The sequence below is a fragment of the Tasmannia lanceolata genome, unplaced genomic scaffold (genome assembly GCF_043159265.1).
Source record: "Tasmannia lanceolata isolate RefF3 unplaced genomic scaffold, GAP_Taslan_0.1 ptg000005l, whole genome shotgun sequence".
NCBI lineage: Eukaryota > Viridiplantae > Streptophyta > Magnoliopsida > Canellales > Winteraceae > Tasmannia > Tasmannia lanceolata.
In genome coordinates this window covers 4,377,917-4,403,826 of record NW_027518682.1, presented here as the reverse complement: position 1 = coordinate 4,403,826, position 25,910 = coordinate 4,377,917, and the positions used below count along the sequence as shown (strand labels likewise).

The 25,910-nt window shown below is 36.8% G+C and overlaps 1 protein-coding gene across 2 annotated transcripts in view; it reads right to left on the bottom strand.

Annotated features, from left to right (window-relative positions):
• LOC143877157 (tRNA/rRNA methyltransferase (SpoU) family protein) overlaps positions 1-25,510 on the bottom strand; it is a 47,229-nt gene extending 21,719 nt beyond the window's left edge. For both annotated transcript variants that reach the window (XM_077379028.1, XM_077379030.1), the window contains exons 1-18: positions 25,194-25,510; positions 24,431-24,518; positions 22,331-22,425; positions 21,712-22,235; positions 21,004-21,214; positions 20,528-20,884; positions 18,913-19,066; positions 18,660-18,797; positions 14,152-14,233; positions 11,029-11,315; positions 10,619-10,732; positions 8,167-8,429; positions 6,728-6,976; positions 6,480-6,635; positions 3,766-3,903; positions 3,379-3,621; positions 2,819-2,946; positions 1,416-1,539 (exon numbers count right to left, since the gene is read on the bottom strand). In XM_077379028.1, coding sequence (XP_077235143.1) covers positions 1,416-1,539; positions 2,819-2,946; positions 3,379-3,621; positions 3,766-3,903; positions 6,480-6,635; positions 6,728-6,976; positions 8,167-8,429; positions 10,619-10,732; positions 11,029-11,315; positions 14,152-14,233; positions 18,660-18,797; positions 18,913-19,066; positions 20,528-20,884; positions 21,004-21,214; positions 21,712-22,235; positions 22,331-22,425; positions 24,431-24,518; positions 25,194-25,361 — 3,519 coding nt within the window. In that variant the 5' untranslated portion in view covers positions 25,362-25,510. The remainder of the gene's footprint in view (positions 1-1,415; positions 1,540-2,818; positions 2,947-3,378; positions 3,622-3,765; positions 3,904-6,479; positions 6,636-6,727; positions 6,977-8,166; positions 8,430-10,618; positions 10,733-11,028; positions 11,316-14,151; positions 14,234-18,659; positions 18,798-18,912; positions 19,067-20,527; positions 20,885-21,003; positions 21,215-21,711; positions 22,236-22,330; positions 22,426-24,430; positions 24,519-25,193) is intronic.
• Between the last annotated feature and the right edge of the window lie 400 nt (positions 25,511-25,910).

Here is a 25,910-nt window from a genome sequence, read left to right as displayed (position 1 = left end):
TTATGGTGAGCTAGCTTGCCCAATCACATGGGGGCCCACTTTGTTAGGATGATCCAAACCATTCATTTGAAAGTCCCTTACATAGATGGGGGGTGTACCAAAAATCAGCTCCATAGAATCATCCTAACCCCTCCATTTGTGGAGGACAAAAATGGAGTGCCCCATTTTTGTCCTCCACAAATGGAGGGGTTAGGATGATCCTATGGAGCTGATTTTTGGTACACCCCCTATCTATGATAAGGCCTTGCAAATGAATGGTTTGGATCACTCCCCAAAATGTGGGACCCATGTGATTGGGCAAGCTAGCTCACCATAAGTTTGGTGAGCAGTGTCCTCATATATATATATATATATATATATATATATATATATGAGGAAAATGATTGTGAGCTTGAAGCTCATATAGCTTATATGAGCTTGAGGGCCCAAACACATGTGGGCCCATATTGTTAGGATGGTCCAAAGCATTCATTTGAAAGGCCCTTACATAGATAGGGTGTGTACAAAAAATCAGCTCCATAGGATCATCCTAACCCATCCAAAAGTGGAGGGCAAAATGGATAGACACCGTTGGCCACAAATTTGCCCATTTTTGCCCTCCGCTTTTGGAGGGGTTAGGATGATCCAATGGAGCTGATTTTTGGTACACACCCTATCTATGATGGGGCCATGCAAATGAATTGTTTGGATCACCACCAAAAATGTGGGACCCATGTGTTTGGGCCCTCAAGCTCATATAAGCTATATGAGCTTCAAGCTCACAATCATTTTCCTCTCTCTCTCTCTCTCTCTCTCTCTCTCTCTCTCTCTATATATATATATATATATATATATATATATATATATATATATATGAATGGCATACACGAGGTTTTTGGTTTTGTTTATTAAATGTATGTAGTATAGACTACAGAATGATATTCTTGTAAAATATATGAAATTATGTATATAGAGTACCAGAGCGACCCAGATTTGCACTCCAAATCGACCCGCGAGCTAAAATAGCCAACTAACTTAACCTACCCTCATCGTACCGCGTACCAGGCTACCATACCCCGTACCCGTTCCCGTACCGCGTTCCAGGTAACCTTGGTCGTAACCAACTTTTTGCGGGTGTAAATATCACTTTATCATCTCAAGGTCCCAACTAGAAGCCATTAGGGTCGACTTCATTTTCACCTAATGAATGGCAAATCCAAGTTGCCATCCTAAATTTAACCACTAAATGGCCCGGATCAGAGAAAGTGCTAATTGTCTTTCACTTGTTCATTTAGTCATCTTACACCATATTATTCACAACACTCTGATGGAAACGTTATTGCAACATTCCCCGCAAAATCAAGCATTAACAAGGTAGATATTCTATTCCAAAAGTAATAAATAAATATATAAACAAAGCATTGCCATGAATAAACCTGAGCATCCATCCTGTCACATGAGGAACCGATTGAAGCCAATCTTCCTGAACACAAATGCCCAACAACCCATCTTACAGATCTCAATATGGGTAAAACAGAGCTTTCGCCAGCATTCTCAAGGCTGCAGATGAATTTATGAGAACAATTAAAAACTGATCATGTAGTTACAATAAATTCAAAAACTGTTAACTGCACTGCCTTCAATATATAAGGCCAAAAATAGGAATATGAACTGCAATAAAGACTTCTGTCCGTGGATATCTTTTACCACCAGATATAATATAACTGGTTATTTTAAAACAAACAGCAATAGAAAAGTTAGAAGTTCAGTTAGAAAATAGGCATATTGTAACCAAGCATGAATGCCATTAAAAAAAAAGTAACCAAGCAAGAAAGAACGTACCATTGTTAGGGTTAGTGATAACCCTACAATAGAATTGAGAACGGTGATCTGAAAGTCCTATACGATTGAATGTCTGCTTTAAAACTATGAGAAAAATAGCAATAAAATGTTAGCACCTTCTCATGGTGGGAACAGTTAGCTGATTCCAATGTCTAAGAAAGGAGGCCAACAGCCTGTTTGTTGGTGGAAAGTTGATTGCCACTAAACGTGAATTCACTTACGGATCATCTTTCAGTATTCAAGAAAATTCCTAAGTTAAAAATGGACATAGAAATTCTTTTAGATGCATAGGTTGCATGATAGATGCCTTTGCGTCAATTGCTTTCTAAATTTATGAGAGCCATGGACACTATGGCCCAAGACCAGGAATATGTGGAAAACTCTAGCGCTCAAGCAGGTGTTGATGTGATCCAGCTCCTGTGAGAGCCGATATTCTTTCACTATATGAGGGACTCAATTAGTTTAGGTTTATTTCTATTTTTTATTTGGAATTTGTTATTATTTTAGAATATTTATTATCCAAGAAGTGGGGCCTGTCCACATCATCTGGGACCCAAACCGTATTCCTCTTCCTATTAACGTTTTACTTCGTGGCCCATGCATAGCCTTCACTTAAGTGGCTCCTCTTATTTCAGCGGTAGCCTAATAGGACCGCGACTTACGATTCATCTCCCCCCCCCCCCCCCCCCCCCCCAAAAACAACAACAACAACCCCACACAAACAACCTATAATAAAAAGCAATACAGTCCAAAACAATGTGATTGCAAAAAATCGAGAGTACACATACATCATTGGAGAAAGAGATACAAGTGATGAAATTGATAGTTCATGATCCAATCAAAAGGAATGTAAATGTTACAGTATTCTGTCAAGTGGGCAAAACTAGAACCAGATTTTACACGAGAAACAAATGGGCTAAAATAGTTGAACGAACATGTTAAAGGAAACAATTTCATAGCTAATGTACTGGATTGTATAAGTCAATAAAGTCCTTACCTCTCAACAAGATCAATAAATATACATCTGACAGCTGTATCCGAAAAGAATGGAAACATACTCCCAAAACGAACTCCATTCTCAATGGCATAGTAAGGGATGGACAACAGAGAGTCCAAACAGAGCCACTGCATCACATTACGAATAGGTTCGTTAGTTCCCATTCCAACATCAAGAAAGGCATGAAAATCCTCCTCACTGAATGTATCATTAATACACAAAACAGACAGCTAATTCTACGAGCAGTACCACGAAGATATATGTTGTGAGCAGTACCACGCAAATATATGTTGTTTACGAAAAAATGAACAGCATGAAAATCCTTCTCACTGAATGTATCATTAATAAACAAAAGAAGCAGCTAATTTTTCGAGCAGTACCATGCAGCTATATGTTGTTTATGAAAAATGAGGTTTCGGCAATGCAAAAATATAATTAAGAAAAAGAAAAGGTTAAAACCAGTTTGTTCAAACACCTTACAATTGCAGTAAATAAATGCACTTGAGGGTAGGTAAGTACAAGCATTTAAAAAACAACTATGTGCAAAAATGAGCAAGCACCTTCCAATTCATCAAGACTGCTCGCCGGCTTCGGGTCAAAACTCCTACAGCAAGGAGATCATTGATGTTCTTAAGAAAACTAAGAACCAAAGGATCCAGCAAAGGTCTGGTCCCCTCATTTACAAGTGCTGATTTATTGTAGGCTGTTATCAAATCAAAGGCCAATGGTGAAAAGGCAGTACACAACGCTTTAAAAACAGGTACTAATGCTTCATATGCTGCCAGATGAATTTCTGCTCCAGCCTACTCTGGGACATTGGAGCAAATTGAATAAGTGAAAGAAGCTAGTGAATAACAAAAAACCATCCAGAATAATAAAGTGCCTTTAGAATCACATAGAATTATTAAAAAATTTGACAAAAATTCCACATCCAATTGAGCATATACCTCTGATTCATATGTAGGAGACAAAATAACTTTCCAAGAGAAATCCCATAAATAAGCAAAGGCAGAATCGAGCCAAACACCATTTCTTAACTGGGCACACCATGATGAGAGGGCGGCAAGAGTCTTCACGGATAATATCTGCTCAATCACATAAAAGGAAATCAACAAAAAATATAAAGTAATCGATGAGACCAAAACACCTAAGACATGTCTGAATCCCCAGAAGGATAAACCAAATGACAGAGAAATCATAGCCATTTAAGGTAAATAAAGAATATCCTAAGAAATAAAAGAGGAAGATGGAAAATTGTCAGGTATCAGATATCCCCAAAATATTCAACTCACCCTTTGATTCTAAAAGAAGATGTACACAGGATAATACCGAAGGTATTGGATTATAAGATGTGGATAAACTACAAGGACCATTTGCAATAAAAAAGAATTGACCAGTCTAAATTAAGACAAAACAAAAAATGCTAAGCAAAAAGAGCCATCCGTGCTTCATACTAATTGGATATTTCATCAAGAAAAATCAGCCAATATGCGGAGCTTACAAAACTACACTCTGTAAAATTGAAACATCTAGCAAAAAAGCAAATGAGAATAATATTACAGCACTGACAAGTGACAAAGTTTATTCTCCATGGTCCTGCAGTAACGACGACTTATTAATTATGTTAAGTTACAAGTACGCTTCATTTTGCAAGTACATCATAGAACTGTTATTCCTGATGTCAAAAACCAATGGGCAAAGAATAGCTCGTGGATATATTGCATCATGAATGCATCAGTGATCAACTCCTACTAAAAATTGACTTTGGCAATCTCACTACAGTAAAATACTCTAGCTTGACTTGAATTGACATTGGCAACTTCAAAGTTTAAGGAGAGGCCAATGCTAGTAAAGCCAAAGAAACATGGAAACACAGAAGGAACCCAGCTCTACACACACTGACACACAAGTTTTAGGAACCAGAGTTTTCGTTGCAGAAAATAGCTTCTGTAGTTTGGAACTTTTGTGTGCAAAATTAAGGCTCTGTTCACTTGTTTTCTAGCAGCAAGAAAAGAATCTGACGTGGAAAACTGGAAAAGAAAGGAAAAGAAACTGTGAGAAAATTCATTTTGTGAGAAAATTCCGTTGTTCACTTGGCCGAGAAAGGAAAAGAAAGTATGCAGGCAAAGTGGTTTTCTCAGGAAAGTGATTTTCTCACCCTTTTGGTGAGAAAATTTAGAGGGAAAGTGCAAGAAAGTTCGTTTTCCATGTCATTATTTATATTTTCCACCTGTGTCATTATGCTTTCCCGAGAAAACAAGTGAACGGCGGAAAATGTCAAATCATGTCCAATCATGGGAAAATTTGGCTTACTTTCTTCTCCTTTCCTTTCTCAAGAAGGCAGGTGAACAGAGCCTAACTATTGCTTTTTATGTGGGTGCTTCGGAGGGAAATATTGATCCAGCTGAATTTCAATAGGGAATACTACAGTTTTATTAGTTGAAAAATAAATTAACATGAGATTAGTAGAACATAAACAGGTTGTTAGTGATCTAAATTAATTGTGATAAATGGAATCCCAAGTTTATCTCTTCATGCCACGTGAAGTCTTTCTCATGAGAAAAATACTCAAGTCAAACCTAGATTCATGTTCTGTGTTGATCATTTAGTGATACAAGCTTTATGTTTCACTCAACTCAACTTTTATCATTTAGTGATATAATCTTTAAGTTTCACTCAACTCAGCTGTGAAGACACAATTATCATCTAACAAATACGCCTCAACTTTATCATCAAGGATTTGTTTTCCTTGGGAGTTGGGACAAAGAGAGAAAGTAATGCTTATGCAGATAAAAAAACAGTTTTACTATTAACCAAAACATTACACATCACTAAAGCTATGAGCTATTGATGTATGTCTCCAATTTCTATGTCTCAGAATAATCAGAAATTCAGAATATATAATTCTATCTTCTGCTTCTGCTTCTTTACCCTGGCCTGAACATACACATGCATATATATATATATATATATATATATATATATATATATATATATATATATATATATATATATGAGAAAACTGTTGGTGAGCTTAAGCGCACCATTTTTTTGGTGCGCTTAAGTTGTTATAACGCCTCCCATTGGTGCGCTTAAGCGGGACCCAGCGGGAGCCAAACATTTAAATGAATGGGAGGCGTTATAACAACTTAAGCGCACCAAAAAAATGGTGAGCTTAAGCGCACCAACAGTTCTCTCTCTCTCTCTCTCTCTCTCTCTCTCTCTCTCTCTCTGTGTGTGTGTGTGTGTATATATATAAAATGAATATATTAGCACAAGTAAATTTCGTAGCTTGTTGGTTACGTAAATTGTATACTTTAAACATCATGGTTCCAAGCCCTCTTCTCCTCGTTTTTTTTCGAATTCTAGCAAGAAATTTGAATTAAAGAAGAACTAGTCATAAATTTCGTGACTAATTCAAAAAAAATTGAGATTTTTGAAAAATTCACAAAAAAAATAATTTTTGGGAAGAAAAGCTTCTCAAGAAAACTTGCAAATAAGTGACTTTTTAAATTTTTCCAGAATTTGGTCACATAGCACAACAACAGTGGTTGAACATTTGACGAAACCAACCCTCTTGACTTAGGCAGCCAAGCCATCCGACTTAACAGTAAAATAGATTATTAATTAAGATATAAATTAAAAGTAAAAATAAGCATACAGCTTGCAACACAGCAACAGTTGTCGGAGAAGCCAAACGCCGTCGACTAGGGCCTCCAAGCTTTCCTCTAACAGAACAAGGTAGATCTGCATCACTTTTCATAGGGCTGGACCAGAATATGGAACAAGATGATTCCGTATATGACACAAGCTTCTCCTGCATATCATAAAACATTATTTATGTCATTTACATTATCATCTGCAAAAACCAAAAATACAACAAACATGATTTGCATAAAGATTCTATACCAACATAAAAAGAAAACGTCCAGTAAACTTTTCAAAAACACTGAAAGCTGGTGGTGCATTCAATTTATCCAATACAACAGTCATGCCAACTTCTTTCCCGGTTTTGACATCAGCGGCATAGCGATTCAATTTTTCATGCCCAATTTGTAGCTCTTCGACCAAGCCTAAAATAAGAACTAGAAACTTCTGAGGAATCCATTCCAAATTATGGTTTTGTGTGCAGATATTAATGTCATAATCCTGGAGAAACTGCAAAAGAAAAAAGTATCAGCCTTCAGATAAAATCACTACGCAACAACTGCGGAAATAAAAGTCTATACAAAAAAGAAAATATAAAGCCAAGAAAACCCGGATATTGATCACTTGAACGGAACAGTAAACCGTTTTCATTTTATCATGACATTTTTGATAAAACAGAAAAATTCCAAAATAATGACTGAAATTTTACAAAAAAGAAATCAAGATACTTTCAATTTTATCATTTACTGTGAAAAATACTGTGATATTTTTATGATATTTTTATTTTATAGTTATTTTAATTATATATTTGAAGGGCCGCATATTAATGACTTGAACGGAACAATAAACTGTTTTCATTTTATCGTGAGATTTTGATAAAGTGACAAAATCCCAAAATAATTCCGAGATTTTTACAAAAAAATCATGATACTTTCAATTTTATCATTTACCGTGATAAATACCGCGATATTTTTACAATATTCTCTTTTATAGTTTTTTTAATTATATATTTTAAATATTCTTTTTCCCAGTTTTCTCCAGATATACATCTGAAAGTTTTTTTTTTTTTTTTTTTTTTTAAAGTTTAAAATCTCATGTGTGCATTCATGCAGAATGCCAATATTGACAATGTTTAAACATTATACATATTCAAGGTAAAAATGCTGATTACATAGAAGCCACAGCCGAAACATGGATATCATGACCAACAACTATCAGAGTGAAATATCTTTTGCTACCACTAGAATAGCCCCACTGATAAATTTTACACTCAGGGCGGTGGGAGTGGAGAAACTCCATAGCAAGATAAATTATCAGATCTCTGACCAGGCGATAACATAAATCTATACAATGGTGTTTCTTATCGAAATATAGGCTAATAATGTTACAGAGTCATTAACCAAAGGTGTTTCAAGGATGCCCTTGAGTTTTGGGAAGCCTCCTCCCGTTCATTAGCGTAGTTTCTCTCGTGTCTATTTGTCTCCTTACTAATAACGCCTGTTATTTATCAGAAAATAATATAAACATGATATCCATCAAAGTTTAGCTTGATAGTAAAGTAAGAGGACAAAAAATTAAAACATAATTCGCTTAAAAAATAAAAATAAAAACTAAAATAAAGCATGGTAGCAACATAATTTTGTGAAATAAGAACATAAAAACCATAAAAAATAATGATTACAAAGGTTAGGAAGGTGTACCATAAATATCGGTTCCAAATGATGTTCGTCGGTGACTACAAGAAAAAGCACCCTTGCCCACCTTTGCACCTCATAGCCCCATGCATCCAAGTCCTCATCATCATAAGTTATAGAAGCATTGGGCAAATGATGATTCTTAACAAACCTTTGAGGAAAATTGCAAAGATTTTTCAAATCATGCAATTCAGTACTAAAGTAATCGGAGCTACAATGTTTAGTACTGTTAGAAGAAAACCATCGCCGTACCTTCCCTCTCAAGGAACCTAGATGCACAACATCAAGAGAAGAATCAAGTCCACCCTCTAATGAAAAGCAAGCCATACAAAAATTGAATTATGTGTGTTCAATTTCTGATGGGGTTAACACATAAGAAACCATCGAAATAATTACAAGATGTTTCAAATAACCAAGCAGAAAAATAAGTTGCAAGCTGAGAAGTCCAAATAAAGAATACTTTGATATACTGCAACGGAAGAACCAGACTAAATAGAGCTGAGATTATTCAAGAGAAACTGAAAATTACTCCAGTCCCAGGTACAATTTTGGGAACACAGCAATGCAATCAATCTACTTGGAATCCTCATTCAGTAGGCAATATTACAAGAGTGGAATGAAACAAAAACACACTGATCAAACTGCTCAATGTTGTTAGATATGGATAAACTAATAAAACAACAAAAATGGATAGAAGTCCTGAGCAAAAGCTAAATATATGATGCTAATAAAATTTGGAAAATGATATCACCACTACCGTATTTTGATGTTCGCACGCCTCACTTTTTTAAAAAGTACCGTATGGGCCGCACCATAGGATGATCCAAACTGTCCATTAGATGGACCACAGCCTAAACAGGTTGTGCCCCAAAAATCATTTCCGTACTTTTAAAAAAAGTGAGGAGTGCGAACATCAAAATACGGTACTGGTGATATTATTTCCCGTTAAGGAAAGAATCCCACAAATTACATAAAGAAGTTTTTTATCCAAAAGTTTCCAACTCTCATGAAAGCTGAGCCCAATCTCAGGCCTAGATCTGTCCCTATAATTGATAAAATCAAAAGATCCACCAAAAAGTTCTAAAAAGACTCCAAATAAAAAAAAAAAGGCAAGCTACTATTCATACCAGAGTATAACTTCTGAAAACTTCACAATTTCTATCGATTCTCCTAGAACTCCAAGTTAATCCCAAATATGGACCCCCTTCTAATTCTTTTTTTTGAAAGATGACATATTTTCATTGATACTAAAGTAATTACATTGGGGACCAGGAGTCCCTCCTGGCATTACGTAATATCAAAGGAGATTGGCCAGGGCATACCCTGAGCCAAAGATCTGAACAAAAACAACAACAGCACAGTGTGGGCCCTTTCTTCTTGCATTGATCGATGGTCGTGCCTTATACCACAAATAAAACAAGAGAAACTTTACCCGACCAAGCTCTGCCAGATTCCAGCACTACAATCCTTCCAATTAATCCATTGTCTTCGTCAACAATCTCCAAAAAACTGCATTACTTCTTTAGCAGCACCACCACCACATTACTTTCCTAGCACTGATATCTAACCTTATATGGGACAGGTACCACTGCTGTCTTCCCAATCTACCATTCTAAAATATCACCTTAACAACAACCAACAGAACTATAACCAATCGTCATGGATTCCACAATACCCGACTGCCCCTCTGAACATCCCTTTTTCCTTCCTCACTCTACCACCACCTTCTAATTCTAGTTCTTGGTCCTACAACAGTCCAACATCAGCCTCGAGAAATCGCCAAATAAATTTTTAGAAAGAGAAGCCTCCAAACTACCATACGGTTTTGGGATGTTAGAGGAATTTCAAAACCTTCCAAAAACAACTTTAAAATGCAACTTAAATTTTCCTTTTTTTAATTTTTTATTTTCTTCAAATCGAATCTGTGTAGCAAACTGCTGATGCCAGCATGAGGTTGAGATAAGTAGATGACGCTATGATATCGATTTTTCTTTGTATTTCAATAGGTATTTTGGGAGTGCTTGCCGAAGTTAATTGCATCATCCAGTTATTGATAAGCATAAGACAATCGGAGTAGGCTTCTGCCAACTCCATCGGGATAGCTGCCTTTAGATAAACACTTATGAATTATGAGGCCTCATAACAGCCCCTAATGCTTCTAATATGTTACGCCTCCCCCACAAAAAAACAGACATACAATATGTAAGGAGAAGATGGAAAGGTGGTATTTTTTTTCTTTTAGAAAGATGAACACCTAAAATTTCCAATCATGCATATATATTGATAATCTAGAAATTTAGTGGAGAGGAGTTAGAGGTAGTTATGCAATATGTTATTATGTAACGAAATATATAACACAATACACATAATCATATGCAGCTACAAAAGAATCCATATCAGTGACAGGATATATGAGATATACATTGATGAAAACAACTTCCAAGAATTTTGAACTTACCACCATAATCAGTAAATTCACGTGGTACTGTCGAAAGAAAATGCAAGAGTACATCAAGTGGCACGTCACAGGTGCACATCACAGAAACTGCAGCTTCCAGAACCTGCTCACAAACTAAATGGCATTGCAAATATCAAGGTCTTGATCATAGTTTTAAATTTCGGCCGAAATGTCCGAAATTTCAGCCGAAATCCGAAATTTCCACTGAAATTTGAAAAAATACTGAAAATTTTCACCATATTTTACATGATTTCGGCCAAAATTTCTGTTTCGGTGGTGGCTGAAATTGACACCGAAACCGACATTAAAACCTTGGTCTTGACATAAATTCAACCTTTACAAGTAGTAAATAAGATGACCCATTGGAAAGCAAATAATAAGAATATTTAAGCAGCTCATAAAAAAGAGACCTCGAAGACGATAATTCGGATTGAAGTGCTGTTTGCTTCTCTCGATAACAATTCCCAGAGCATCCAGCAAATCTGCTCTATTGTCATCCGAAAGACCTTCTTGAGTACATTCCACTCGCACCACGTCAGGGCAACTATTTTCACCACATCGTGCTTCACTTCCACAATGTGTCTTCATTCCAGAGCCGGCAGAAGCAATGCAAATAGCAAGAGCCATGAATCCAGCTCGCGTAAGAGACTCTTGGTTTGCTACAGATGCTAAACTGCATAGGAATGCTACCCGCTCCCTGCAACCAACATAAAAGAAGCATCTGAATCAATTTCTCACCTATCACTAATACTTCTAAAAATACAAACCGCAAGCTCTCAATGCTTGTCACCATGTTTCGTTGGTACTAGAAACCAAATTATATCTTTTGATGACATGGTTCAAGTGATAGGATTATCTCCTTCCCTTTGATATGGACTCATTCTCTGTTGGCTTTGAAACTTAGCAAGATGCCCTTAGAAGATGTGACTAGAAAAAATGTAACAGTGGGAGGTGTAGATTGCAGCTGACATTCGACAATCATCTAATATTTAGAAAATAACAAAATAACCAACAAGCTTAATTGCCATACTTAACAATCAGGAAAGTTAGTGCATATAGAAAGCATAATATTAACTCAGAAATCATTAAAGCTTCTTCAGCATAAAGACTCTGAATGAGTCAATATCAAAATGTGAATAAATTTGTTGTGTAGATGTATTGCAGTGTAAAATGTAAATGAATAACATCCCAACTTACTTTTCAACAAATTGACAGAACAAAAGAAGGCATAACATCACAAACACAAATAAATAAGTATCGGCACATAACACTGTGGTCAGGGCCCTATGGCAGTATTTAATAGTGATTAGAGTTTTTTTTCTTTTTGAGAGGCTAAATTCAAATAAATAAGTATTGGCACATAACACTGTTGTCAGGGCTCTATGGCAGGACTTAATAGTGATTAGGACCTTTTTTTGAGCGGCTAATGATAAGGAATGTTAGTGACTGTATTATGTAGATGGAGCCTATCACCTATAAGTCACTTATTTTGGGCGGCCCAGTGCACGAGGTCCCCACCATTGCGGGGTCTGGGGAGGGCTAGATGTACGCAGACTTACCGCTACTTTGCAGAGAGGCTGTTTCCGTGACTTGAACCCGTGACCACCAGGTCACAATGGAGCAACCTTACCGCTGCGCCAAGGCTCGCCCTCACCTATAAGTCACTTAAGAGTGACAATTTTTTGTAGTTGCTTGAAGTCATGTTTATATGTATTTGGGTTTTCATGGGGTGAGATACACTATTATGAATTTTACTTTTCTCCCCTTCTTCTCTTCTCTTCTTTTTTTTATGTCCACATAACCACCACATGTACGGTCAGATCTCCATGTACAGTCAAATCTACACATACGAACAGGGACAAATCTGGTTGTACAAATAGATCTATGGGGTTCTTCAAAGAGATTGGTATGGTTTACTGCCTGTGTGCATCTTATGACTGCATTTTTTTTATAGAGGATTAAACATATCAAATCTGGAAAATTCTGATTGTTCTTTATGTTGAAGAGGGTTTGTAGCGTGATGTTTTTCTTTTCCGTATTTCCTCATGGATTCTATCGTACGATTGGAAGATTGTTTTGGATCCAATAAATCAGCCAAATTTCTGACAGCAGTGTTGCTGGAGAATCTCCCATTGTCTCCAGTGCAGTAAGTAGTGTATCACATTAGGGTAGTCATAGGCTCATAGCATTATTAACCTGGGACAGCAAACTCCAAAAGTGAAGTTTAAGATGGCAGTGATTATTTGGAATGGGTACAGTCTGTCTGGTTGTTCATTGGTGGATGAGGAAAAGTTGAATACACAAACAGACGCATTCAAGAACCAGATCAGTTGGATCCTAGCTATGAGAAGTGGGAAGCAGAAAACTTAATTGTGATGCTGTGGCCCTGGCATTCGATGCAGATGTCAATAAGTAAAGATTTTCCCTTCCTAAAGAGAGCAAAAGAAACATGGGTATCGGATGAACAAGCATACTCCCAGGTTGGGAACTTTACAATGTTGTAAGAGTTGCAACGAGAGATATTGCATCTACGATCGGAGGAGATGCCCTTAGTGGTGTACTATCCCTCCTAAGGAGCAAATGAGAAGAAAATGATCATTATCAGTGGTACACCACATCTGTTCTACCAATGTAGCAGTAGACAAAAGCCTTGTAGAGAAAACAAGGATATTTTAAGTTCTTGGCTGGACTGAATTCTAATTATGCACATGCTAGGATACTGATCCTTGGGTGTGATCCTCTCCCTACATCTCTAGGGCAAGTACACAACTATATTAGGCGGAATGCTATGTTGTCTAGACTCGAACAATATCATTCAGCACTTGCAACTATTTCAAAGAGTCGAATGAGTTGGAAAAAATTTTGGAGAAGTATCAGGTGAGAAGGATAAATTGAAGTATGACCATAGTGGATGTTCTTGACTTCTTGGCACACTAAGGAGACATGTTGGAATCTGCATGGTCAACCGACCAAGTTCAATACGCTGAATATCTCTGCAGCTCATGCAGTCACTTCATCTAGTACAAGTTCTACAGGCCATCCTTCTACACATGCAACCTAATATCCATCTCAGTAGGTTTCAATTCCCTCTAAGAAAATAATAACAAATCTATAAAGTCTAAGGCATGTGATGGCTCAGCTTGAAGGACCATCGATCACATGCACCTCCACTTTTTCCCATACAAATGCATTTTGAGAACATAGGAGATTGTACTGTGATCAAAAGGCTGCAATCAGCATTGCATATCATCTAGTACAGCATCGTTGAACAAATAATATTGTAACTTGCAAGTGGACAGACACTTCAGCAAGGAGAAATTGGATGCCGACCAAATTTGCACACCATTATGAATCTCCCTTTTTCCCACACTCTCCTCCTCTTCTTTTCTCTCTTCTACTCTCACATAAACCCTTAACTTTACACCAACAATAAATTGGCCAAAAGAGCTAATAGCAGTATGTGATGTTACTTCCATCAAGCAAATAATCAAAATGCCATGAATCACAAAATAATCAAACAAATACCAACATACCTTCTAGAGAAATAGCTAGAGAAGTAGCGTATAAAATTTCTTGCGCATTCAATTGTTTTTGAAGAGTAAACTCCTTTCACACCTGCAACACAATGATGCAATCTGCTTATTAGCATATCAGAAACATCCTCAAGCTTACAAACAAGTTTGAACTTTAAACACGTGAAATATGTAACCCACCGAATCCTTTTTAACACGACCAAAATTTTGAGGTTCAAGAACAAATTTATTGAAGTTGCCTTACACAGAGATGAAATGAAACATATTGCTAGAAAATCTATATGTGAAATTTACCATTAAAAAAAGCTATATGTGAAACAATATATTAGAAAGAAGTTATGGAGCTTACAGGCGAGTCTCAAGTACATGAAGTCATGACAAGCAGTGAAATAATAAACTTTTGAGGTTCTAGGCCTTCCCTCAATGGGTTTCACCTAATAGCTCCTGAGTAGGCGTACAGATCCCAAAATGTTTTCAAGAGTGTCGTATTAATCAAAATCCTGACTTTCTAGAAGAACATATGAAAATGTCCATGCAACCAATTGTCGTTATGAATTGTCTTTTGTGACGACTTTGGCACAATTCAACTGGAAAAATTTGAATTCTAGGAGAAACAAATACAACTTAACGAAGAAGTAAATGTAACTTTACCACCTTAAACCCTATCTCCTAAACTTTGGTCATGAAATCTGAAACTAGAGCTCCCCAAAATCCACAAAAAGCCAAGAGCAAAAACATGAGAATAGGAACCCCTGAATTAGGTAGGTTTTAGATTACCGAGAAAATCCGTAGTTGCTGACATAATTTTTTTCTTTTTGCTCGTGCCATTATATCCAGATGTACAATTTTTTCCTATGATTTCAGGGCATAATGGATCAGAGCTGTGTATTCTTCATTTTACGATGTAGGTTTGTAGGATTCCACGGAAAGCAAGTCTAAGGATTTATTATGACCGTTATGCAGTTGATTAGCCATCAGACTGTCTTTATGAATAGATCACTGTGATATTAGATTTGCTAGTGACCAGTTTTCCCTGATCAGGAAGAGTATTGCCCTGATGAAAGGAGATTAGCCTAGTATAGATCCCTCCCACTGCTTTGTTATCGTTATAGGGTTCTAGCTCCCTGGGAAACTCAATATTCCTATAATAATCACTCTGATTGAGAAAATTGTTGCTTAAAATCCATTGCTTGCAACAAAAATACGGACTTGGATTATATTACAAGGAAACCACATAGGGGAAAATAGAAAATTAGTTTAGAAACTTCAATTTGTAAAAGGGCATAACATGTAGACAATTGATTATAGAAGGAAAAGTAGATAAGAAATTCTTGATTTAATTATTTTCCATTTTCTCAGCTTGGTGTGGTTAGGGTTAAAGGATTTCTAGTTTGGATTGCTTTTCTCAGTTCATGCGCTGTTTTATTAGTGAATTTATTGTATATTTGGGTTATATACCATTCAAATATTTAAAACCTCATAGGGTCCAGTTAAAACTTAACCAAACCAACCCAATTTTGGGGCTACCCATGCACGGTTGGGCGTAGAGCCACTAAGAGCTGGCAGACCGGGCCGGGCACGAGTGCCAGATCCGAAAAGTAGAGTCTCGATCAGCCTAGTGCACCAACCTTGTGGTACGACGAGCACTCAAAGACTGAGACACTGCCCGGACCAAGGAAGCAGCATTCTTCTCTAGGAGTGGGGAACCGCGATTCCCTGGTTCGCAAATCCGAAACGGGAATCTTCTCGAATCCCAAAAACTAGGAATCCCGATTCGTATTCACCGGATACCGGATTCCCACTTTTGGGAATCGCGGTTAATGATTCCCCGGAAACCTGATTCCCACTTTTGGGAACCGCGGTTTAATGTTAAGTGAAATGCGATTTTCCAACGATTCCTCGGAAATTCCTTGGCGATTCCCAACTCTCAGGCGATTCCCGATGACTTTCCCGCGAGTTCACGATTCCCGCTTCTAACCACTTCGGAAGCCTTCGATTCCCGCTTCTGACCATTCCGAGAGCCTTCGATTCCCGCTTTTGATTCCCGCTCTGGCAACCTTGGCCCGGACTCCCACAGGAGGCAGCAGTGGGGAATCTTGGACATTGGGCGAAAGCCGATCAGCAATATCGCGTGAGTGAAGGGCAATGCCGCTTGTAAAGCTCTTTCGTCTTAGACAATGGGCAAAAGCCCGATCCAGCAATATCGCGAGAGTGAAGAAGGGCAATGACGCTTGTAAAGCTCTTTCGACGAGTGTGATCATGGCAGGATTTGAGGAAGAAGCCCCTGCTAACTCCGTGCCAGCAGCCACGATAAGACGGGGTCAGGAGGCAAGTGTTCTTCCATTCATATAGAAACTTCACGAGTTCTTCTTCTTCTTTTTTTGAATGGTAAACTTCATGAGTTCTTAAAAGCTTGCCTAGTGAAAGCTGAAGCTTAAAGTATAGCCACTTTTACAATCCTGCTGCCTGTCAACCACTTGTACAGCTGCACATGGGGCACTACTTTATGAACACTTATGATATAAAGAGGAGATGAAGACAACAAAAACTAGGATTTATTCTAACAAAAAAAAACATGTCTCCCTTTATTACTTACAATTAGCAGAGGTCTTCCATTTTTATTTATGTGTTCCTGTCTTCTTCTTCTTCTTTTTGAACAATATGTGTTCCGGTCTTTCTCCTTTAGTTTTCGGCAAAATTTAGGATTTTACATGGACTCGCTTGACCTGATTCAAGAGCATGGGGTCCTAGATTTTGGTTTAAATAATGTAGGCAGGACATCAATTCTCTTGAAAATGGAAAAGAGTCAAGAGAGAATTTTAGCAGATTACACATGCAGTATGGCTCTGTTGAATGTCCATGCTAGTTTTGTATGTTGAATTAATTTCAATGACTTATCCATAGATACACTGCAATGGTTGGGAGAACTATTTTGTTTGCCAGTAGTAAAGAGAGTTTGTCGCAAATAATGAGTCGCTGACATACACAAATGCGGCAGCAAAGGCAAAAGATGTCAATCAGAATACGAGTAGCCAACATGAGATCAAAATCCAGCCAAGGAAAGGAACTGTGACACTACTGGTATCCAGTATTTTAAATTTCGGCTTCGGGATCTTTCAAAACAAAACCAAAAAAAAAAAAAAAAAATCAGTTTCAGCCACTACCGAAATCGAAATATTTCGGTTAAGGTGGAAATTCTGGCTGAAATCTTGTAAAAATAGGTTATAATTTCAGTGGAACTCGTGAAAATTTCGGTGGAAATCGTGTAATTTTGGTGGAAAACGTGTAAATAGGTGTGCAGCCGAAATTTCAGTGATATTGTGAAAATATCGTCATAAAAAAATATTGTAAAAATGAAAAATATGATTCCGTGGGAATTTTGTTTCGGTCATAACCAAAACTGAAGTATTTCGGCTGAAATTTAAAACTATGGTGGTATCTTCTCCCAAGCAAGAGTCTAGGACTATATAATGACAGAGACCTGCAATGCATGATCAAATTCAAAGAGTATGGTCATGATATGCCACACTTGATTGACGACTTGACGTTAAGCAACCTAGATCACTTTTAGTTAGATATGTCTTGCACATTCTTACCCATCAAAGCAGGGCATATTTGGACTTGTAGAGCAAGCATAGGAACTGTAACAAACTCAATTAGCCCTATCGGTCACAAGCTCCTAGTACCAAGAATAATGACTTGTGATGAGGGACCGCCTGAATGTAATCAGTCTTCAATATGGTCATTTCAGTTTCTTGCTTACTCTAGCACGTATTTGTGGTTTCTAAGTACGTATTTGTGGTTATTCTAGCACTTCTCAAAGTTTCATCTTAAAAAAATCATAATTTGCATATGTTTCCATACATTTCGGTTATTTTACAAGATTTCCACCAAAACTTTACCGAAACCGAAATGTTTCAGTTTCCGTGCTGACCAAAACCGACGTGATCTAGGTTGCTTATCACCGAAATTCCTGAAATTTGATTGAAATAGTCGGAACGATTAAAAAATGGAAAGTTGCTCTGATTTCCATCATATCAAGCTATTTACATCGTATTGACATAGAGTCGGGGTCCTTGGAGGGGAGACTGGTCATTGTACTTTCTTATAATTCATTGCATTGTACTTCTTTATTGGCTTTACTGTCCGTGACATGTGTGACAGTGACACATGTCACTAAGTGTTTGACGTGATTAAGCTGTTATGTATGGCTTTCTTGCTTATGTGATGGTTTCTAAGTATGTATTTGTGCTTATTCTAGCAATTCGAAAAGTTTCATCTTAAAATTTCATCATTTGTATATGTTTCCATACATTCCCGTGATTTTACAAGATTTCCACAAAAACCAAAATGTTTCCGCTTCCGTGCCGACTGAAACCGAAGTGATCAAACAAAAACCCCTCTCATCTCTAAAACTGTCAGCTAGTAGAGTGGTGCAATAAATAATGATACCTTGGTCCTTTCATTGGGCTAATTAAAAGAGCAAGAAGTATAGTTGAAAACCTAACCGAAGTCCTTGTGGTGCACAGCATCATTCAAGCCTTGTATGAACGGACCGAGTACAAAACTTTCAGGCACTAGTTTTGCACAATTTCCATGATTTTCCCACTCTATACCCAAAAATGACTGCATGATCAAGCAACGAACTGCAACCAAAACGTCAAAAGAAATTTAGTTCAGAATGGCAAAAAAAGTTGCATAACTAAGTTTCTAAACTAATCACATAAACCATTCACCATCAACATAAGGGCCCTGATATACCTTGAGGATTATTGTGACAAAAGCCTCTTTCCCATAAGATTGCTAACCAGCTAAAAATTCCATCTACAGCTTCCAACTGAATTTGGTGAAGCCCTCTACCAACAGGGTTCATATCCAAATCACATGGAGAAGAAAAATGAAGCAACAAGGATACCTGGAAGAATAATGTGGTCAGTCACTCAAACAGCTGGTAACATTAGGCAGAAACTGGCTACCAGTTTAAGATTTGTAGATATTAGCACCATTAAAAAGAAGGATTTGTACACAATAGCAATAATGGTGGAGTCGACCCCTTTTCTAAAGGATTAGACCATTTCAAAAAAAAAAAATCATGATTCAGACTAGTATTCTTATCACGACCGGAAGAAAGGACAGAAAAACTACAACAAATAAAGATAAGTTAGCAAACTTTTTTTTTTTTTTTTGAATGATAGAAGTTAGCAAACTGCAAGTGGATTGGATGTTTTTGACGCTCCATCTACCTATTGAATCACATAATGACACTAAACAGTAAAAGTACACATGATGAAAATAACCATGTGTGTAAATATGTAGGTCGATGATCATACAAATCATTATCCTGTTTTTAGCATCATCCCTTTATGAATCCCTTAATGACCTGTAGTCTCCTACGCTTCTCACAATCCAACAAACCATCCTCATCTGCTAGCCCAAATATGACAAGGTTCAAGTATCAGGAAAGATAAATTTCAATGTATAAAAACAAGACTTTAGTGGATAAGTCATCTTTATGTCACTAAGAGAACGTGATAGGCGGTACATAAGATTCTGTCACATGATTTACATTCCTCGGAAAGATCAATCTCAAACAGCATACCATCACTGTCAAGACATGAGAGGTCGGGTGAAGAAGTGTTACCTCTTTCTCTGCCAATAAACTCAATCAGTCCTAACCATATAGATCATAGCATTTTTTCTGTTCTTCTAATACATCCCCCAATAACCAAATATTGTATATGATAAATACTAGTTCAATATCGTTGTTAGAAAGTGTTCCACCCCTACACTGTTGAACTTATATAAGTACAAGTTAAAAGGATTTTAACGCTAATTATTATGCATAGTTAGTGAATATGAAGCATTTGGAAGCAAGTGAAATGTTGCTCATAATCGAAGAAAAACAACACACAAATTATTAGATCACTTGGACCCAACTGAAATCATAACAGAGTAGAAAAATTGTAGCAAGACAGGAACATGTTATATTCAATCAAAGATAAACAACACACAGAATTAGATCACTTGGACCCGACTGTAATCATAACAGTGTAGAAAAAATTGTAACAGCACAGAAAACACATTATATTTTTTTCATGTAAAACACATATCAGTACATTTAAACGGGGTACATCAATGAAACATAGCAAGCAGAAAGAGTTCTGCTGGAGATAGCAAAACTCATGACCGGTTGTCCCAGCCGGCATATTATAAGTGTTCAAAAACCTTAACCATAGCTTCACTAAGAAAAATATATTTTTATCTACTCAATTTCAAAAAGTGCTTAAAAATGATTGAAAAGTCATTTGAGAACAGTTGATTGAGAAGCCATGTAAGTTCAGTTGCATAATGAAACACAAAACACATGGCAACTTACTTGATGAGTCCAGGCTGCCTCAACTAAGTGTGTACCAAACTCTTCAAGCATTTCATACAGGAGAAGAAATGCCTCCCATCTCTGCAGACCATTCATATAAGAATTTGCGGAATTGCATGATTGCCCCACACCTAGAGATTTGGCTTCCTTTTCAGCCCACTTTCCTCTCTTTGACATACCACAAAGTGTTGAACTTCCATCGGACAAGATTGTCGAACAATTCTTAGCGTCTAAATTATTTTCTGAAACAACAGCATGGCATTGATTTTCTGCGCTACTTACAGAACAAGAATAACGGCCCAATGAAATTTTCAAAATATGTAATGCATGTTTTCTCACTAATGCATCCTTGTCAACCTAATATGCCACAAGACAAAATGAACATATTAGAACATACACGAAGTGCAATGTTTTAACAAATCAAGGTAAAATCGTACGAATAAAATGAAGAAAATAATTTAACTTTAGAAATGTACCAAGCCTCTCCTTATTTCCTCCCAAAACTCCTTTTCTTCTCTTACATCAAATTCGCTTGCACCATTTCTCACAGCATCATTTTCATACCCTTCAATATGTAACAAGAAAGATAAATACAAAGCGAGTAAACTATATGCATCTTGTCGCTCTAGGGGCCCACGAGAAAATAGTGATTTGCAGCACTCCCAAATTTTTCTAAAGAAATGCTCCCTGCACAACCATGCCAAAGATGCTTAGCAGGCCACTTTTGGGTTTCAATGGCGAAGCATCAGATTAAAGTGTAACTGATCTATTGGATAAGCTGATTTAAATCTACACTATGTCACAAATATCGTTCTCAGGAATTTCTCGGCAAGGGAAAATCTCAGGATATATCAATTTTTTTTATTTTTTTGGGTTTATATCGGGAAAAATGATAAAAAAAAATTATTTAAAAAATATAAAAATACATAAAATTTAAGAAAAAATATAAATAAAAATATCGTAAAAATATCTTGATATTTTATGATAAAAATGAAAATATCGCTATATTTTTTAAATCCCAGGATTATTTCGGGATTTTGTCATTTTATCAAAATGTCACGATAAAAACGCGATATTTTGAAAATACCAGAGATATGTGTGACATAGAATTTACATGACATCAAGAAGATTTACATGGACAACATGTGCTGCACATACAACTAGATTAAGTTGGGGTCCTGTACCTCGAAAGGATGAACATCAATCCATGTACTGAAACTTCAAACATAAGAAATGCATCAAGTGCCCTAAAGATGACCGGAAGAAGAAAGTGAATTGCACAGGACCGATGTTCCGCACATTGTGAAAGCATGCAAACTGTCATATCAGAGAGATCCCAAAGAATGTTTTTGGCAAAATTGTCCAAGGAACCACGCCTATCCATCACCTTCGGTTGTACTGTACTTTGGGCTGCTTGACAATTTTTTAGAGCAGCAACTAATAGCGAAGTTAAAATATGGCATGCATTAAATGGCGGAAAAGATCCAGACATGAGCAGCATGACCTCTTGATCTAAATCCACATCCCTCACATCGCCATTTGGCCCTTGAATAAGACTGTGCCTACTCCACTGGAAAATGGATGATTCTTTATTTTGAAACATACCTATGGAAAGACCCACAGACCTTAAAGCAAATGGCACCAAAGTTGTTTCCATAAGCCCCCAGGTTTGACTTTCTATAACAATATCACATAGTAATTCTGCAATCTAAGAATGGTTTAAAATAAATATCAATTTATTCGTTAGGAAATTTTTCTGCAGGAGATATGAAGTCTATCAATTAAGAATAGTAGAACTCGTACCTGATTAAGTAATTCATAATCATTTGTATCGATTATCTTTAGTAAAGGAAGAAAAGCTCTCCAAATAAATGACTGCAAAGCACCAGTTTCAGTCCCTACATTGATAAATCCATAAATACCCAAGCCAAAGGAAGCCTCTACATATTCCATACATCCCAATGATAAAAACAAGTTCATGAAAATACTATTGCCTATCGCATGAAAATACTATTGGCCATTGCATGTATTTAAATTTTAGATATTCTATAAACTGGGGAAACAGTGAAAAAATCACACAAAAAAAAGTTGCTGAGATTAGAAAACCTATCATCGCACCAGTGACAACAATTCACCATAAGGAATAAACATTCATGTTTTATCAAGCGAAAATCAGATAAGTTCCTTTTTAATACGCATCTATTCCAAAAAAAACCATCCGTATGTACGCAGCACAAGCACAAAATATCTACAATGATAATTGAAACTGGCTAATCTTATCCAGAGACCATGAGCCATCATCCTGACTGATAATCTTCCTTCAAAGCAAGGCACAATGGCTCGCAAAATTGTGTGTGGTGATTTCTAGGCTCACAAAGCATTCCAATCAAAAATATACCCATCTGGAATTAAAATTCAAAGAATATTTGATTCGCCTTTCCACAAAACATCCTGAATTCTCAATTGTAACGGACATTCAATTGATTACTTCCTCGCCCTTAGAGTAGAAGCACGTTCATCTCATCTTATTATTTACATAGAAAACTTATTGGTTACAACTGCATTCAAAAACTTGCATAATAAAGAATTCAATCAAAATCAAATAGAACATGCATGTATCCCGTATTCAACATGCAGCTGATAAGCTCACCTTCCGTATTATATGAAAATTCATGTTAAAGCATTGACTATATTTATCAGTGGGTGACTGAGTTCAAAGAAGAAGAATGATAATATGCAGCATTCAAGCAGGACTATCCTTGCATCAATTATAAGAAGCTATGCTTTAAGGCTCCTATCATCAAACAATTTTGGTGCAAGTAAACGCAACTCTTTTTTTGAACTAGAAGATCAAAGGTTAAACTTTTCTCATCAGAAAGCAGCCATAGCATTTAGTATAGAATCACCTTGTTAAAGACTTGTAAAATTTCCCCATATACTTAAACTCCATCTTCAGAGGTCCCCCTTCTTGTTGTTGCTTGATCTAGAGGAGTTTCTTTGATATGCCTCTACAAGTTAAACTAATGTCCTTTTATTGAAGGAGTTTCTTTCACGGCAGAAAACTAGCCAACATAACAGAGAGTGATCATTCCTCACCACAGTTGGTTTTGTTGGAGTTAGAACACTACAACCGGCAACACTATTGGCTCCTTTATTTCTCTACTTTAAAAAAATATAAATTTATATTAAAAGAAGCAACCGATACACAGCCAAGTCAGGCCTATCTGACTTGGATTTGCTGATGCCAGGTTTTGGACTGCATGTGAATTTTGAAACATTGGATAGAATAATCAAGTATAGTTTACGATAGAAAGTAAGAGTACTAGTCCATGGAGTATAGTAAAATATCTAGATGTAGCTCCATCCCCAACTCTAGCATAAGGACCTAGTTATTTTCAATGGTTACAATTGAGAAGCTTCTAAGGAAGTTTCCAAAACCGAATCATCCTTTGGTGGAGAATCTACTACAAATGCAATCACATAGCTTAGAGGCCATCTTCACCACCATGGTGCCTCTTTCCTAGGTACAAGAAAATGAAATAAACAATACCCCAGTTCCCATATAGATAGGAGAACTTATGTTTTGGTTCATAAACTACCAGCTTTTGAGTTGAGATTTGGGCTTTGATGACATGGCATCGTTTAGCAGTCTTGTAATAAAAATAGTTGATGTGTTTTGATGGAACGTTATAGTTCATCAGAGAAGAGACAGAAAGAGAGAGAGGGTAAAAAAATGAACTAAGTTCATAATTCATTTTAGTCCATCTAGATGCAAGGAACTCCGACCGTTCCATGTACCACAGTGAAATAGAGTAGTCAAAATTGCAATATAATGGCCATTTGCATGTCTAGTAAAACCATATGAAGAAACTACACTATCGAATCTTGATTGAGATAACTCACCAGAGTTTTTTATCAGGTAACAAAGTGCACTCGTGAAGGATATGATATAGCTTGAGTGATCACAGTTCAATTTTGCACCGAGAAGATCCTGAGAAACAGAATCAAAATATCAATAATTCTATTTGTATGCAATGTTAAGAAAAAAAGAATCAAAAGACAACTGCAAAAACAAAATATTTCTAATAGCATCTAACACAATTCTTAGAAAAAAATGAAATCAAAGATGGTATTTGCATAACATTGACTTCATGCCGTGATAAAAAAAATCCCTAAAATAAAAACAATAGAGATTTGATAGCAAAGGAAAACAAAGTACATAAAGAATGAATAAGCACGTAAGAAAGTTTTGTTTTACTAATTTGAGTTTATCATCTATCAGCCTTCGCATCTCCATGAAATGTGGGAGAAAAATCAAAAAAGTAAAAAATCACTAAGACTCCGATTAAATATCTTATTATGAATAAAGGAATCTACACTTCTAATACATATCTAAAAGTTATTTTTTCGCTTTTAGGTATGAAAAATGTGGTTTACAATATCTGAAGTTTAAAAGCTACTTGAATGGAATTGAATGGAGAAAATCACTGCATTAATTAATAAATTAATAAGAATTTTCTAAATCAGTACTACCGCCACAGAATTCTTTCTACGTAGGAGTTTAGGGTTTCTAAATCAGTACTACTGCCACAGATTTCTACGGAGTACCGAAATATCATATTAAAGAGCTTAATACTTTCCATGTTGAAATGGATTAGAAAATTACCGTTGTGAGAGTGTGGAATGTGTCGAGAAGCAAAGAGAAGAGTGAAGAAGGGGATAGACTGGTCGAAGCTAAAATGCAATCAATGATTGAAGGAATAGCTTCAGATGGAACGTTTTCGAAGCTCTTGGTTAGCGAAGAAACCATGGCGGAGGGATCGGATGCAGACATGTTTGGAGAAATTGCAGAGATCGAAGGTAGGATAGATTCGGCGCTTTGAGAACTTAAGAACAGAACCCTAATTTTGTGCAATCAAACAAACCCTAATGAGTTGGTTAGAAATGATGGATTCAGTGCTTGTATTAATTCGAAGTCAGGAAAAAGATTAAAAAGCCCGCCGAATTTTATAAAGGAAGAAAAGGGTGATGATATTTTCGCTCCCCCTGTAGGATAATACACCCCGCGCCCCAAACCCCCGCGGGTAACGTGGATGTGAGCTAACGCTTTTTGACGTCAAATCACGTTAAATGAGGGGTGTATTATCCTAAAGCGGACAGAAAAAAAATCATCTCCCGAAGAAAACTAGAAAAGGCGGGCCTTGGGATTAGGGGAGCAACTCGGGTCGGGTTCAGCCCGAACCCACGTGTTCAGCCGAAAAAAAGGTCAGGTCGGGTTGACTTTTCCCAACCCAGGTCGGGGTCGGGTTGAGATTTTGACAACCCGACCCGAGTGAAACCCAATATTTTTTATAATTTTTTATTTTTAAAGCTTAAAAACTCG